General features: G+C 35.9%; 1 protein-coding gene across 11 annotated transcripts in view; it reads left to right on the forward strand.

The window, feature by feature from the left end:
• Window positions 1-17,916, forward strand: part of CSNK1G3 (casein kinase 1 gamma 3) — a 105,464-nt gene that overhangs the window by 67,760 nt on the left and 19,788 nt on the right. For 7 of the 11 annotated variants that reach the window (XM_047859109.1, XM_047859099.1, XM_047859117.1 and 4 more), the window contains 5 exons: window positions 6,629-6,714; window positions 6,837-6,921; window positions 9,055-9,203; window positions 11,205-11,300; window positions 14,981-15,076. In XM_047859109.1, the coding sequence (XP_047715065.1) occupies window positions 6,629-6,714; window positions 6,837-6,921; window positions 9,055-9,203; window positions 11,205-11,300; window positions 14,981-15,076 (512 nt within the window). The remainder of the gene's footprint in view (window positions 1-6,628; window positions 6,715-6,836; window positions 6,922-9,054; window positions 9,204-11,204; window positions 11,301-14,980; window positions 15,077-17,916) is intronic. The other 4 variants (XM_047859170.1, XM_047859189.1, XM_047859150.1 and 1 more) reach the window with 3 other exon arrangements.

Genomic DNA, 17,916 nt, shown 5'->3' on the forward strand with positions numbered 1-17,916 from the left:
GTTTTAATTCGTGTTTCCTGATGACATATGATGCGTATGTACCATCTTTTCATGTGCTTATTTGTCATCGATATATCTTCCTTGGTGAGGTGTTTTTGAAGGTCTTTGGCCCATTTTTAATCAGGTTGTTTGTTTTTATTATTTTTGATTTTAAGAATTCTTTGTATATTTTGGGTAGCAGTGCTTTATGAGACGTATCTTTTGCAAATATTTTCTCCCAGTCTGTAGCTTATCTTTTTATTCTCTTGAAAGTGGCTTTAGCAGAGCAGAAGTTTTAGTTTTAATGAAGTCCACTTCACCAGTTATTTCTTTTATGAACATGCCTGTGCTTTCATATCTAAAGAGTCATTTCCAAACTCACAGTCATCTAGATTTTCTCCTACATTATATTCTAGGAATTTTATAACTTTTCATTTGACAGGTCTTTGATCCAGTTGTGTTACTTTTGTGGAGGGTGTAAGATCTGTGGCTAGATTCATTTTTTTTATATATTGATATCCAATTGTTCTAGTACTGTTTGTTGGGAAAAAAAAACCTTTCCTCCCTTCTGTTGCCTTTGCTCAACTGTCAAAGATGAGTTGACAGTATTTACGTGGGTCTCTTTGGACTGTCTTTTCTCTTCATTGATCTGTTCGTTCACAAATACTGCATTGTGTTGATGACTGTAGCTTTATAGTTAGTCTGAGGGTAGTGTATATTTTAATAGGGTTTTTTTTTTGGTTTTTTTTTTTTTTTGGTATTCAGATGTCTTTTAGCCTAGTATTTTTTTATCATGTGTAGTGCACCTATTGCTGGTGGTACTTTGCTGTTCCCTTCTTTTGATTTGCTTCATTTGATAGCCAAACTTACTGGATTTTATCCAATTAAGAGAACTGGATTTGAAGAAGACTTCTTCAGGAATTGCATGCATGTGCTGGGTCCTGTTGCTCGGGAAACTTTGTTTTTTGCTAGATTAGGTATCTGGACTGGTGAGTTGTTACTGCAAATTGTCTTATATATTTGTGTCTTTTCTTTTCCTGAATAGGTTCGTGTTTTCATTTAACAATACAACCATTTTAATTATGTAATCTTGAAAAAACGTTAATGAGCTCCATGAATCTTAAGGAAGAAGAGTATTTATTTATTTATTTTTTGGTGGAGTGCTGGGGGAAAAGTAATTTTTAACTGTTTAGGAGGAAATATAAAGTGAAACTTTTACTTGTTTCTTTTTTTTACTTGCTTAAAAAAATGTGAACAGGGTGTATATAATAAGGGCCAAATTACCTTGGGAGTTTTTTTTTTCCCCCATGAAACAGAACTGTTGAAGGTCTGAAAAGGTATTCGTTCTTTAGTTACTGTGTTTCCAAGATAAAGCCTTCCCTATGACTTATTACTCACCACTCACTATGTGGTGAAATTTACTTCCTGACTAGTCAGTGGATGAAAGAACACAAGTAAAGAATTAGGAGGAGAAGGAACATTTCAGACTGAGTTTCAGTAGTGGTTAATTTTACTAGCTTGTTTTCATGGCTTGAGTTTTTAAATACTGTGTAGGTTTTGAGACTAATACTGTTCTTTGAGACAGTCATATAGGCAAGATCTAATCATCACGGCTTGTTGACACCGGTAACTAAAACTTCCAACTTTGGATGGAATTTAGAGGGAAGTGCTTTTTATAGTGAGTTCTTCTCCTTAACAAAGAACACACTACTGTAGGGGTCAGTATTTATGTATCATTTGGTCTTTTAAACTGCATGCTATATAATATGCAGGTCTTGCCTATGTATTGATAAATTTTCCCCTACATGTTTCACATTTGTTGATGCTGCTGAAAAGGGTATTATTTATTGCTTTTTAAATTTGTTTTCCAGTTGCTCGTTGCATGCATAGAAATACATTTGATTTTTATATATTGACCTTGTATCCTGTAACCTTGGTAGAACTCATGCACTAGTTCTAATAGAGTTTTTTAGGGGTAGATTATTTAGGATTTTCCACATATACAGTTATATGGTCTGCAGAGAAAACTGGTTTTACTTCTTCATTTCCAATCTGATTTGAATCCAGATTCAATCCAATCTGAATACCTTTTAATTTTTTTTCTAGCGGTTCTGTACCAACAAGAACTTCCAGTACAACACTGAATAGATAATGTGAGAGTGAACATCTTGTTTTGTTCCTAATTATAAGGTTGCCTTTTCCATGTAAGAATTATGTTAGTTGTAGGTTTTTCATGGAAGTCCGTTGTCAGAATGAAGTTTTTTTTCTATTTCTTGTTGAACAAGTGTTCTTATCATAAATGCATGTTGTGTTCTAATAAGTAGTTTTTCTCTATCTTTTGAGGTGATCTTATGATTTGTATCTTTTATTAATAAGGTGAATTATATCAGTTGGTTTTTGAATGTTAAACCAACCTTAACTTCATAGGATGAACCCTACTTAGTCATGATGTATTATCTTCTTAAGGATTTTGTGTCTGTGTTGAGGAACATTTCTTGTATTTTCCTTTGCTTGTATTACCTTTGACTGGTAATATCATGAAGGAAATAAGAGTTTGTGTAGAGTTGGTATTATTCCTTAACTGCTTAATATAATTCACCAGTGATACCATCTGGACCTTTGGTTATATTTTGGGAAGATTTGAAATTATAAATTAAATTTCTTTAATTGGCATAGCGCCGTTCACATCTTCTTTGTAACTTGTAGCTTTTACGATACTTGTCCATTTCTTCTAAGTTGTATGGAGCTGTTCACATCTTCTGTGTAACTTGTAGCTTTTAAGATACTTGTCCATTTCTTCTAAGTTGTTGAATTTATTGGCATAATGTTAGCTCATAATATTCTTTCATCATTTGTTTAGTGTGTGTAGGGTCTGGCCTGATGACCCTTTGTTCCTCCTGATACTAGTAATTTGTATTTTCTTTTAGGTTAGTGATAGGATCAGTTTTATTGAACGTTTCAGATAATCAGCTTTTGATTTTGATGGTTTTCTCAATTGATGGTCTGTTTTGTCATCACTGGTTTCCTCATTTATCATTATTTTTTCCTTTTTTTTTTTTTTTTTTTTTTTTTGGTGTTATTGGCCCAGACATAGGTAAATGAGTCAGAATACAGAGTCCTGAAATGGACCCCTACATAGAGGTCAGTTGATATTTGAGAAGGTGCAAAAGTAATTCAAGGGGAAAGGATAGTATTGTAAAGAAATTGTATGATAATAACTAGATATCAGTATTGACAAAAAAAATGAATTTAACCCCTTTTACCCCACAGTGAACAAAAAGAAGAAAAATGACTTCAAATGAATCACAGATTTAGATCCAAAACTGTAAAATTTCTTTAAGAAAAAATAGGAGAAAGTCTTTGTGACCTTAGACTAGTCAGAGACTCTCAGATAGGATACAAAAAGCTCCAACAAGAGGCACCTGTGTGGCTCAGTCGGTTAAGCGGCCAACTTTGGCTCAGGTCATGATCTCACAGTTCATGAATTCAAGCCCCACTGTCTGTCTCTCTCAAAAATAAAGGAATATTTAAAAAAAATTTTTTAAAAGCATAAACAAACACAACAACAAAAGCCCTGATAAATTGGGCTTTGTCAAAGTGTGAACTTGAAAGCAAGCTATAATTTGGGAGAAAATGTTTGCAAAACTTGTTGTATGAGAACAACTTGTATCCAGAATACACAAACAACTCTTAACTTTCTGACAAGACAAACAGTACAATTAAAAAAAGTGAGTAAAATATTTAAATATTCACTTCACAGAAAAAGATGTATGAATAAGCAGTAACACATGAAACAGTGTTCAAAAACATTAGTCACCAGTGAAATTCAAATTAAATCACAGAGCGCTAACCCCTCACAGCCACTAGCATGGCTAAAATATAAAAGAGTGGCCATGCTAAGTGTGGGATGGGCACTTACACGACTGGAATTCTCTTAGGTTGTTGGTGGAAACAGAAAATGGCACAACCCCTTTGGAAACAGTATATTTGTGTCTCATAACGTGAAATTTACACTTTTCCATATGAAGCAATAATCCTCCTCCTAAAAATTTACACAAGGGAAGTGGAAACAAGAATGTTCATAAAAGCTTTATTCACAAAACCCCCACCTGGAAGTTATTCATGGTCCATCGGTAGGTGACTATATACATATATTGTGATATATTACTCAGCAGTAAAAAGTAATGAACCACCAGTGCGTGCAAAACATAAAAACATGATGTTGAGTGAAAGAATTCGGGCCCAAGGGTCCATACTATATGATGCTGTTCATATGAAGTTCTATAAAGAAATCACATTTAGTGTAGGCCCCCAGAAGCGGGTTAGTGGTGGTTTGGAGACGGGAAGGGGAGAGTAACAGGCAAGGGGGCATAAGGGAACTTCTTAGAGTGCTGGAAATACTTCTTGATTGTGGTGGCTCGTGTGTGTGTGTGTGTGTGTGTGTGTGTGTGTGTGGTTAACATTTTTTAAATGGATCCTTATAATGGGTGCATTTTATTATATGGAGATTATGCTTCAATCAAAGAAGTTTCATTTTTAGTGCTTACCAAATCTGGCTGTATTTCAGAATCACCTGCTAAGTCCTTTCAAAATGCACATATTCTTCTAGCTCCTGTCTTAGCCCAGGAATCAGACTCCATTGAGAGGCCTTGCTCACTTGAGGTTTTTAAAAGTTTCAGAGGTGATTCTGATTCTCATTGGGACTTTAGAAGTAAACATTTTCCTTTGCATGACTCTTTATTCTTAAGGTTCCCAGGATCTAATAAGGTGAAATTGTATATAAAAAATATATTTCTGGTTTTTTTTTCCATGTTATTCACATCCCCACTTTTATTAAAGGCTACAAAGAGACCTTAAGTCTCTTTTACTTATTTTGAAAGTTTTCTATTTTTAATAGCTTATGCTTACATTGTTACAATAGAAAATACCAGCAAAAAAGAAAAACTAGCCATTATACCAAAATTTGAGTATATAAAATGGAAGGTGAAATGTCCTGTGTCATCCTCCAATCTTATAACCCTGATTAGTAACGATTTGATGCATATTCTTCTAGATATCTTCCTTTACTTCTAGGAGAGGGACACGTAACTAGTATTGTGTCTTTTCAAATGTTCATTTTTATATTTAAAATTTTTTAAGGTTTATTTTTGAGAGAGAGAGGTGGCGGAGGGGGAGGGGTAGAGAGAGAGAGGGAGACACAGAATCCGAAGCAGGCTCCAGGCTCTGAGCTGTCAGCACAGAGCCCCACGCGGGGCTCAAAACCACGAACCGCGAGATCATGACCTGAGCTGAAGTCATATGCTTAACCGACTGAGCCATCCAGGCGCCCCTTTTCATTTGTTTATATTTAAATAGTATGCTCTGTGGCAGCCATTATACAGAGTCCTGAGGACAGTGAGCCAAAAGACATCTGCCATCCTATAATGTCCCGTTTGGTGGGAGGATAGATATTGACTAAAAAATGACACAACATATATACGCAAACTGTAGGAAGTGTTACAGAAGACAGTTATAGAATGGGATTGCATAGTAGAAATGATAACCTGTTCAGAGTCATGCTTTGAAAAGTTTTGTTTTTCAAAACCACTGCTTAGATAGTATGATGATTACTCATTTGGATAAAACATCTTACCCATGAACATCCTTTTAGAATTAAACTACTGTTTTTGCCTCTTACTGTTAGAGTTTTTATATTATTTTTTTAAAGCTTATTTATTTTGAAGAAGAGAGAGAGAGCAACCATGAACAGGGGAGGGGCAGAGAGAGGGGGAGAGATTATCTCAAGCAGGCACCGAACTTTGAGCACAGAGCTAGACTCAGGGCTCAAACTCATAAACGGAGATCATCCATGACCTGAGCCCAAATCCACAGTCGGATGCTTAACCGACTGAGCCACCCAGGCACTCCTGTGTTTTTTTAAAATAGCAAGAAATCTTCATAATGTAACTTCAGTGACAAAAAATTTCACTCAGCAAATATTCATAAGTACCGTTCTGAATCTTCATCTGTAATTGTCACTCACTTATGTGCTGTACAACATTTTGTTGCTAAAACAACAGTAGCAATTTGCAAATGGCAGTTTGTTCAAAGCAGCACATTTTTGGTGGTGGCAGAGGGGTTATTAATGTTGATATGTGTCAAACATGGGTGCTTTAAAAAGTATATTACACAAAATCCTAATTGCACTTAATATTAATGGGAGAGTGTATAGGATGGGTGTTTTATGCTCCTATAAGTTCAGGAAGTGCAGGGCTACATTTTATCTTTAGGTTTTTCCAGACCTTTTAATATGTTACATCCTGGGTCTTTAGGATAGAGCTACAATACACAGTGACCCTGTATTTGACCATGGAACCCTTTCTGCCTTGCTATATACTTCTTGGGATAGATATCTAAGGAGAGAAATGAATGCCCAGTAGAGTCTTTAGAAAAAGAGAATTGTAGGGCCATGTTTTAAAGATGCACAGGAATTGTAATGTTAAAAACATTGTTTAACCGGATGTGATTTGTTGCTTAAAAGCACTAGATATCTTATATTTATATACTGAACTATGGGAGTTAATTTGTATGTAACAAAAGAATCAGTTCTCCATTCTTGCATCCTTAACTGGGAATAGAAAGTGAAATTGATGTTTCTCTTACATTTCAGAACAAAGTAGAAGAGATGACTTAGAAGCTTTAGGTCATATGTTCATGTATTTTCTGAGGGGCAGTCTTCCTTGGCAAGGTTTAAAGGTAATTGTTTTTGTGTTTCCTTTTGAATTTAATAAATTGGTGCCATGTTAAGCTTCTGTCCTGCAAGTGGTTAATTTTAAAATGACCACCTTGCCAAGATTTTTTTTTTCTTTGTGTTTTAGGCTGACACATTAAAAGAGAGGTATCAGAAAATTGGAGATACAAAACGAGCCACACCAATAGAAGTGCTGTGTGAAAATTTTCCAGGTAATGAATGACGCCACACTGATACATGTGCTTCTATGCAGAAAACCAGAGCGGTTAATTTTATTGCTCAAGTTTATAAATACTTTTTCTTCATACTTAGATGAGTTCACAGTACGACTTAAAAGATGTCACCATTTGATGCATAGACCACAGGGTCAATTTTTAAATTGCTTTATTAAGATGGTATTAATAATAGAAGAAAGTCCCAACTTTTAATAGTGTTGACCGGTATCAGCCAAAATATCACTGACATACTTTTACTAAGTTAAAATATTTGCTGAGAAATGCCAACTGTAAAGTTTTGGCGTACTTTGATAGTCACTTGAGTCTCCGTGCCATGCTCAAAAGGGGGGTGTGATTTAGTTTTCGAAGTACATTAAAATCTTACCAACCTTTCTACTCTTAGGCTAATGTTACCTGGGGGGGATGGGGTTATGAAAATAGTTTTATTTTCATGTAGATTCTTGACAGTTCCGATTAAGCCAACCGAAATTCACTTGAGATTCCTAAATCAATTAAGGAATAAGAATAATGTGTTACTAATGAATTAAGCAAAATGTGACCCAAACGTGAAGATAAAAGACTGAGTTCACAGCTCGCTTCCATGTTCACAGGCTCTCCTGCACAGGGCTGGCCTTCTGGTGGTAGTCGTAGCAGCCACGTAATCTCAGGTAGCCCTTCGTCAAGCTTGCTTATATCGTTCTCAGACAGCAAACTTTAATTTCGTGTTTTTCTCCTTTGCTGTAACATCTAGAACTAGTAGGTTAAAAACAAAATATGGGTTGACCCTAGCAGTATAGGTGTAAGCAGATTGGCCGTGTGTTATTGGGAATTTCTGTACAGGCTTCCGCAGGAAAAAATGGGGTGTCAGAGTAAGTTAACCTGGTGTAATTAGCTGGAAGGTGGAATGGTGAGAGTCACCCTGTGAGGACGGTCCTTGCTGGGTTCCGCTCTCACCACCCATTGGGCTGGGCGTCATCCTGTTCTTACTGGATCTGCACTGGATCAGAAAAGCACCCAGGAGTAACTTTCCATCTGTTACTACAGTGAATTTCTGTATCCTGATGGTGAAACCCTGTTTTACTAATTGCTCACCATTTTACCTCTTCACTTTCATGGCTTAAAAATACATGTCTCGAAAACATTTGGGAATTACAACGGCATGGAGAGATTTATGTATTACCAAAATAATTGTTAGATGACCAGAAATCCAAAGAAGAATTAAACTGTGTTTCTGTGTTCTATTTCTGAGATCTCTTAGCTTTATTTTGCTAGGTCAGTTGGTTAGAATTCTGTACATAGCCCAAGTTCAGAATTTGAATCCTCTCTGGGTCGTTTAGTGTATGTGACTAAAAGAAATCCAGCAAGGTAGTGCAGATACTTTCATATATAAACCAATTCCTACCACTGTTTTCTTTTTTCTTTTCATTTTGTTTTCTTTTCTTTTGCTTTCTTTCCTTTTCCTTTCCTTTCCTTTCCTTTCCTTTCCTTTCCTTTCCTTTCCTTTCCCTTCCTTTCCCTTTCCTTTTTTCTTTTCTTTTTTCTTTTCTTTTTCTCCTCTCCTCTCTTCTCTTCTCTTCTCTTCTCTTCTCTTCTCTTCTCTTCTCTTCTCTTCTCTTCTCTTCAGCTTACTTAATATAATTGTTTGAACTGAATGACTGAAATGCCCAAGGCTTTCTTTGCTTTGAATCCCTTCATCCAGTTGACAAGTTAAATGTTCAGTTTCTCAGAACGTACATGTTTCCATAATATTTTTTTCCTACCAGTATTTTAAATAAATTAGCTGAGTAATGTGCTTGTGTTTAAATAATGATACGTTATTTTTAATTCAACCTTTAGTACAAGGTTTCTCTTCAAACTAACAATGTAAAATAAAAGTTTTAGCCCTTCCTAATGAAATGAAGCAAATGTATTTGTTAAATGAAACCTCTCGTTTTTCTTTTGACCGTATGTTTTTCTTGCCTTCTCTTCTCCTTTTTAACTTCATTTTGATTAAATGCCTAAAATTTGAAATTGCGTTAGAACGTTGTTACTGTTTTTGTGTTTTTATAACACTGTGCTTTTAGATACGATATTTTATTATCAATAAGTACATAGACAGGTGTGATCAGAATAATTTTTGTTCCTTTCCAGAAGAAATGGCAACGTATCTTCGTTATGTAAGAAGGCTAGATTTTTTTGAAAAACCAGATTATGACTACCTAAGAAAACTTTTTACTGACTTATTTGATCGAAAAGGATATATGTTTGATTATGAATATGACTGGATTGGTAAACAGTTGGTGAGTACTTTATTCCTGTATAGTGAAAGATTATTTGTAGTACTTCATTTTCCACAGTACAGCTTCTTCAGTGAAAAGAGTTGGGACAAATACCTTTTTTTTAAAAGATTCATTTTAATGGACATTTTAAGTAGCCCCATACTAAAATTATTCCTTGAATTTTACAAAAATCCCACATTAGGACTCCTTACTTTTTATTTTTATTTACTTATTTTTTCAAAGTTTATGTATTTATTTTCTGAGAGAGAGAGAGAGAGCACAAGCCGGGGAGGGGCAGAGAGAGGAGAGAGAGAGAATCCCAAGCAGCATCTGGCTGTCAGTGCAGAGCCCAGTGAGGGGCTTGAACCCACAAAGTGTAGAATGACCATTTGAGGCCAAACCAAGAGCTGTACGCATAACCGACTGAGCCACCCATGAGCCCCTGGACTCCTTGCTTTTTAAAGTAATGAGTTACTTTGCACTTTTCATTCCTGATTTAGTTCTTTAAATTTTTTTTTAATGTTTATTTATTTTTGAGAGACAGAGCATGAGTGGGGGAGGGGCAGAGAGAGAGAGAGAGAGAGAGAGAGAGAGAGAGGGAGGGAGGGGGAGACACAGAATCCGAAACAGGCTCCAGCCTCCAAGCTGTCAGCACAGAGCCTGACGCGGGGCTTGAACTCACAAACTGCGAGTTCATGACCTGAAGAGAAGTCGGACGCTTAACCCTGGGCCACCCAGGCACCCTGTCATTCCTGATTTAGTTCTTAATATGAAATATATATTTTTTTGCATAATGTCCCATTATTTTAAAAGATCTGTTATACATTTTGCTTATTTCAGCCATTTCTCAAAACATTTGTAATTTAAATTTGTAAGTTCTAGCTATACTAGCAGTTTTAGGCTATGTCTTGAAATAGATACTTAAAAATTGGAGTGTGTTTTGTGTTTTTAAAACTGTTCTAAGTTTTTATAACTTAAGAAAATTTATCTTGGTTATAACTAGGATTGGTGATCACTTATAAAGGGACTTGTCATTAAATTCTTTATTTTACTTATTTGTCTTTATTTTATTATTATTTTTTATTTTGAAGAGAGAGTGCACGAATGGGGAGAGGGGCAGATGGAGGGGGAGAGAGAGAGCGGGTCTCAAGCAGGCTCCATGCTCAGTGTGGAGCCTGAGGCAGGGCTCGATCCTATAACCCTGGGATCATGACCTGGGCCCAAATCCAGAATTGGCCGCTCAACTGAATGAGGCACCCAGGTCCCCCTAAATGTTTTCTTTGAAGAGGCATCTTTTAAAATACTTATTCTCACCAGTTTTGTTTTTTTTTTTAATAAGTATGAGTGTCGTACAAGATTTTCTTTACTTGTGGCTCACTGTTAGTGAATTTTTATCCGTATTTGGAACTACCAAACTCTCAGATTCACATGTTTTTGAACAATGGCTTATTTAAGTGTTTAATCTATATTTTTGTTTAATCCACAGTGATTTGATTGTATGTGGTATCTATGATGTCAGCCTGAATAAACTGTGCTTAAAGTATTTATGTTAAGTTTTGAAATATATTTGAAAAATAAAAATTTTTATAAGTCTCTCCTGTGCCAGAATATTGACAGTAAGCCAGTTCATGACCTTATTTAAAAAAATCTTTTCCTCAATTTTCTTAAAATAATTTATTGTGTTTATACATTAGCTTTGAAATTGAGAGACATGCACAGATACACTTTCATTTTTTTTTGATACGATAAAGTAACCTAAAAGTAAAGACAGCATTAGAAAGTCTTGTATTGATGTAAAAAAGTGAATACTTGATAAAATATCTAAATATTTTGAAAACCCTCTGAAGAGTAGCTGCGTTTCCCTTGTGTTAGCTTGTTATTTTTAATGACACAGTTCAAGGATGGTATCTTTTCTTCAGGCTTTAAGTGTCTTTAGTTTTTCCTTGATTCCCTTAAGCAGCTAAACGATTTTAAGTGAGACTTCTGAAATAGAGGGTATTGATGTTAACTATTGTATTGTAGCCTACTCCAGTGGGCGCCGTTCAGCAGGATCCTGCTCTGTCCTCAAACAGAGAAGCACATCAACACAGAGACAAGATGCAACAATCCAAAAATCAGGTTTGCTGCCCTTTCAGATTTGAAATGTGTAGATTTCCTTCTGTACTACCTTCTGAGAGCTTGAACATATTTGGTGGTTTACCATGCCCAGATGATAGCTTTATATGTGTGTGTATATGTGTGTGTGTGTGAGCGTATACACACATGCAGATAGATACCGAAGGATTGAAATACCTATTTTTTCTTCAATAGACAAAAAACAGATTATATACACACCCATATTAAGGATTGAAGATACATAGATTTGCAACAAATACACCTACTCTTTACTGTTTACTAGTTTCCCTGTTCACTAGTTTAAAAGTCACATGAAAATGTGTAATCATAAATTTCTGATTAGCGGTATAAGTTGGTATAAACTTTGAGAATATTTGATATTCTATTAGAATGAAAGTATTTGGATATGCTGTTGGAATAAATTGTAATAGCGGTTGGTATTTCTAACTATAGTCTGATTTAGTGGAACGTAAGGAAAGTAAGGAAAACAGTGTGACCTGTAAGAAGTTGTTGTGTAATGAGTGGTTAAGAGCTCACTCAGTCTCTGGAATTGGGTAGACCTGGATATGACTTGATCCTGGAGAAATTACTCTATCTTTCAAAGCCTCAGTTCTCTCTTCTGTGAAACAGAAATAGTGATTGTTAATTCCTAGCATAATAGTAAGCATTCAGTAAACCTCCTTTCTCAAGGCTGTTATGATTATTATAATAAGCTCATAAATAACTATGTTGCCAAGCAGTGTGAGCTCGATCACATGAAACATACTAATATAGTACCATGAAGGATCACTGAGTATGTGGCATTTATAGAAATTTCATGGAGAAGGTGGCTTTTGAGATGAGCCTGAAGAATGAAGGGAATTTTTAAAGGCAGATGAGGCACAAGGCCATTTTGGGGGAGAGTAAACAGGGTAAGATATGAAGCAGAAGTTGAAAAATGTAGAGTTTGAGGAATAGTGAGCTTTGCAGTTTGCTTGGAGCCCAGAGTAGGTTTGAGGCAAAGCGCAGAAGATAAATGGGCAGCGAAGAGTGTGTGTTTCCTGGGCAGGGTAATTGAAAGCTGTTGAAATTTTTGTGAAACGAAGCTTTATTTAACCCATCTTTGACCTGAAACATTTTGCTAATTTGGGTCTTTAGAATTTTCAGTTATAACCCTTTCTGGGGAAGGATCATGTTAACACATGATCCTTAGCCTTTCTTCCTCTTCTGTCTTTTATCCCACTGGAATTCCATTGAGTTAAACAAGAGATGAAAATCGAAGGAAAGAACACAACTTATTAAAAATCATAGCAAAATAAAGTGCTCCATTTAGGGGATATTTAAAACCATTATGCTTTAACATACAGCCACTTTAAAAAGAGTAGTTTTACAATTTTGCCTTAGAAAAATTGGGACAAGAAACGGTCTTCTATAGAAGTTATTTCGTATATAAATTACTAGTCGTTGATAGCTTGAATACTCTGGTAAGGTGCTGCCTATAGAAAGAAATGGCTCCAAAGTCCAAACTTAGGGTTGGTGTTGTCTAAATCACAATTAATTTCTCATTGGGATGAAGAGCAGTAATTCGTGTTCTCTGGAAATCACTACTTGAGCTATTAGGTATCACACTAAGTGAAGTTCTTATTGTCGAGTACAGTTAGATTGTAAGTATTTTCAAGTTTAAGTTCTCTATGGTTTAGACTTGTCTTCCTAGCTAGATTGTGAGCTTCCTGGGGGTAGGAACCATATTTTGTGTGTGTGGAGTCCTTGTTGCACTAAATGTAGGGAGTCGAGTTTTGTTTTTTGTTTTGTGTTTTTTCAGGAAACCCGTTAGGGTAGCTTATATATTAAACTTGAAACCTGGCTATGCAGACTGTCCTCATAATGGAAAACTCAAAAACGTTTCCTAAATACCTGTGAAACAGTAGACAAATATTTCAGTCCTATGAGAAACCCAAAGTTGACAGTCGCAAAAGAACGTGAAATTGAACGGCTGAAATGTTGTAATGTCCCCAGATGCACAGTTTGTAACCTGAAGTCGATGGTTGAAGTTGCGGGTTTCCTGAAATTTTAGACACAGTGTCACGCGCACGTGACAGTGGATTCTGAGTCGAGGCTCTGGATAGAGCTTTTACTGTCTTCTGAATGCAGTCCATGACCCTCTCATGTCACCTGTCGTTCTGGGCAGCATGGAGGTATTTGTCTCTATTTCAGCAGCATTTTCCTTCTTTCTTCTTCAGATTCATTCTTATCTAATTTATCTCAATTTAAGCTACACGCCTGCCAGATTTGGGTCATGAACATGGAGGGTTTAATGAAAAGGCCGAGAACTCTTGTAATTGTTTTGATAGACATACTTCATGCCATCTCACACTTCCTACATAACTTGGCCTTGTACAGTTTGTTTGGGAAGCTTAGTGGTGGAACATTTATTCATTGTGCTCTTTGCACTTAACATCTCTTCCTGCCCAGGGTTGCTCTGGCTACTGATAGGCTCAGGCTCCCGACAGCCTAGTATACTCGGTGGATTGTGGCACGTTGTTCTTTTTTGTGGCAAGTTTTTCTTGACTTAGGTTGAAAAAGAGAGGAAGAAAGGAGGACTGAAGACTTGAGAACCTGTGTAATTGTATTAAGGAGCTAGGTAGTACTATGGGCAGAGCAGAGCAGTTGGCTCTTGAGTTTGAATCCCTGCTGCATTTTGCAATTTCTGTGATCTTAGGCAAGTATTTAAAGTCTCAATCTCTTCATCATTAAAATGAGGATAATACTCTGTATCTCAAGATGAGATAACACCTACAAAGAAGCTAATGCAGAACCAAGTTGTAAAAGAATTTTAAATATTTTATCCCTTGCCCTTCTTTTTATTAGTGTCATCCACATTTTCCTGAAACGTACACATTGACCCCTCTTAAGCAACTCCTGATTCTGCTGGTAGATTATTAGTTTGTGGTTATTGCCATGCACATTTGCCGAGTCATGTAAAAGCATCAAGAATTATCAGCCTGTCCTGGGAATGGGTTCCTTAATTTGAACCAGATAAAAAGAGGTGAAGGAAGCAAAGGAATTCATTGAATAAGTAGGAGTGTCAGTGAACAACAACAACAAATTGCTCGTCATATACATTTAGTGTTCTCTATAACACTGTTCCCTTTTCAGAGAGCTTTGTCTGTTTTCTCATATTAACCTCACAATCAGAAACATGGTACTAAGCAAGAGAGAAAGATTTTTTAGGATCTAAGTGCAGCTATTTAAGGACTATCTTTTTTAACATTGCCAGAAGTAGTCCCTCATCAGAAAACCAAGGGGGACCTCTACTGTAAGAAAATAATACTGGATGGCATCGTAGTACTTCTGTGATTTATTTGGAATGCTTTCTGGGGCACATCATTTTTTTACCTCCCTGGTTCTTTGTTAACTTCACTTATAAAATTTAAGGGTGGAGCCCATGGTATCTCAAGTCCTTTCACTTCTAAATTCTATGGTTCTGTTTTACTTCTTGTGGTTGATCAATACCTAATAGTAGCCATTTAACTAAGAACCTCTCCACATCCAGTACGCAAAGGTAACTGCAGCTGTGATTCAGAATAGTGAGGGTATTTTAAATTTCCTTTTATACATTTGTTTTCTCTATTATAAGGATGAGATGTTTAACATATTGGGTTTTTCTTCTTCCATGCATGCCACATGCATTAAATAAATGGCAGTCGGCAGACCACAGGGCAGCTTGGGACTCCCAGCAGGCAAATCCCCACCATTTGAGAGCTCACCTTGCAGCAGACAGACATGGTGGCTCGGTACAGGTATTTTCTGATTTTTGCATGAGTGATTATTTCCCAAATTTATACAACTAACCCTTTTTTGAAACTCATGGCATGACTTCATATCCTAATGAAAAACTTGTTGCTGAACTCTCCATAATCCTATTCCTTTGTATTTAACCAAAAAAGTGAAATTAACATGGCCTAGAAAGACCACCAGCAAGAGATACTACGATTTTACCTTTGTTCATTTTTGCAAGTATAATCAACAATAGTTAGGTAAGTCATACTCACAACAGGTTAGAAAGACAGACTGTATTGTGTGAAACATGTGTTAAGCTTGATTTTCCAATAATAAGCTCAGTCTTTTTTAATGTAATAGAACACTTTCATATCTTTTTTCCCTTTTGTTGATTTTGCCTTCTTCAAACTTAAGTCAGCTAAATAGATACGAAACTTTTCCATCCTTCATACTCAGAATGTACTTTCTGATTAACTGGTCAAATAAACATGACCTTAATTTTTATAAAGGTTTATTTTGTTTGTATTTGTAGAAAATAGCAGATGGAGAAAATAATTTCAAGGGCAAGTACTTATTGAATGCTCCCTTCAACTTTCTTTATAAAAATTTAAAACAGTCCTTCATTTATTTATTTATTTTTGATGTGTTCGTTCCCGGACCCGTTTTCTGTGCACTTAGAGATACTTATATCTTGCCCTCTCATGCCCCCTAAATTTCCATCTTTTATGTGTATTGTAGAAAGAGAAAGGTTGCCAAGTCTTTTATTTCTTTTAAAATGCCAGCTTAAGGTAATTTAAATGCTGGTTTAAAGTAATTGAGATAATAAATGTTATCTCAGTCCATTTCAATTTAGAACTTTCTTTAAAAGTTCTGACTTTTTTCCTCCACGTATTTCCACTTGAATAATTTTCCATTATGCTTTACCAAATTTGCATTTTTCTTAATGTGTATCTATATATATTTAGTTTATTGGAGCTCTGCTCTGGATTTTAGTCTTTCTTGCTTTGAATTCTAAAAATCCATTCTTGATTAAATCTCCCAAGTTCTCATGTTTTTCTCAAATTAAATCTTAGAGGCAATTTAAATTACGTAACCCAATATTTTTATGGAACTTTGGAGTATGTGGAACTTTCAGTCCTGCGTAACAGAGATATTTGAAGAGTTGATAAAAATTTAGACTGAGGGACTCAGAGACAAGGGTGCCTGAATTGTAAAACTTTATTATGACTCCATATCCTTGGAAAAGTTAATGGAGCAAATTACATTTAGTTTCATAACACAAACTGGATTGTTTATGTGTCTGTATATGTTTACACGTTTCTAAAATGTTCTTTGTTACAGTAGCAGGTGTCTTGCTCAGTGTTCAGGGATGTCACAACAGTTAAGACACTATTAGAAAGCTTTCCTACCACTTCTGTGCCATTACCACTTTTGTATTTTCTTAGTTTCTTTTTACTCTGTGGGATTCCCAGAGGTAGCTCATGGGATCTCTGGACAATCAAAGGGTGAATGAGTTTGATTGTGGGCTCATGACTCTGGTATTTTATGTTCTCTTTTTTCATATGTTCCCAAAGAGTCGTTTCAACTCTGGTTCTTTCTCATCCCCTCTTCTTAAAGCTTCTCTTCCTACAGAGACTATATCTGGCTTTATCCTAATATGTAATAAGTGATCAGTTTTACTTCCTAGAATTCTGTATTCATAAGTAAAACAAAAAAATTTTCACTATTTTCATTGACTTCCTGAATTTATTTTACAACACTGTGTAAGCTGACATGATGGGACACTAAGCCAATTTGACTCCTGTGAAAAATTTACTGGCAGAGTGAGTAGGCTCATGCCTGAATCTTGTTCTATCCTAAAATATTGACTTCATTTATGCTCTGTGTCCTCCCCACTTAAAAAGTTGAAAAAGTTACAACAGGACACTTGTGTAATTGGACTAATAAAATTGTAATTTAAAACTAGTAATCAGAGGAAAGAAAGGTGCCTAAAATCCGAGGTAATGTGATAATTATAATAAATGAATACCATGTTTGTTTCTGAACAAAGGAATCTTGTCTGATAAAGGGAAGAGATAAAGAGAAAAACCTTTTTGTTAATACATAAGTGTGAGGATAATTTGCCTTGAGATTCTTTGTGTGATGATCGTTACATGACCCATTGGACAAAAGTTTCCAGTGTTGACTTCTTATGGCAAGTAAAAAATTGCCTTCAACAAATATTAAGGACATGTTATCCAGTAGTTTCTTAGGAAAGACGTTACCATAATAAGTAAAGAGCTCTCTGGTGATAAGTAAATACAGTACCCATTTAGGATATTTGGAAGCAGAATCAAGAGTTACCCCAAGTGAGCGATTTGGGGCCCATGGCATCCATTCTGCACCTATCACTGCACCCTTTTCCTGGAACTCCGAACTGCTCTCAGCACGGCACCTCAAAGCATTCCAGGCTGCTTCCGGTTGACATGCAAGACGAAACCTCTTGCCATTTTGACCTACAGAAGGATCCTCACTTACTCATTATTTCGCATGCGCTTTTAATAGGAGCTGAATAGTGGAGCCCAAATATGAACGCCTTGTTTTTCCAGAATTACTATACGCATTACAGATCAAACAGATAGGTTGCCAAGGTGATTTCACTGTGTTTAAGAGCGCAAGCCCTGGAGTCAAATTCGAGTTCACATTCTATGCCTTATATTATTCATCAGTAAAACGGAAACATTAGTAATGCCTCTATCTCATTGTTTTGTCATGAGAACTTAAAAAGTATTTAGCATAGAAGGTGGGGCTTATGAAGTACTATATACTAGAATAATCTGTTGCTTTTTCAGATTAAGAAACTTGATTAGTGTCTGGGAAG

The sequence above is a fragment of the Prionailurus viverrinus genome, chromosome A1 (assembly GCF_022837055.1).
Source record: "Prionailurus viverrinus isolate Anna chromosome A1, UM_Priviv_1.0, whole genome shotgun sequence".
NCBI classification, from domain to species: Eukaryota; Metazoa; Chordata; class Mammalia; order Carnivora; family Felidae; genus Prionailurus; species Prionailurus viverrinus.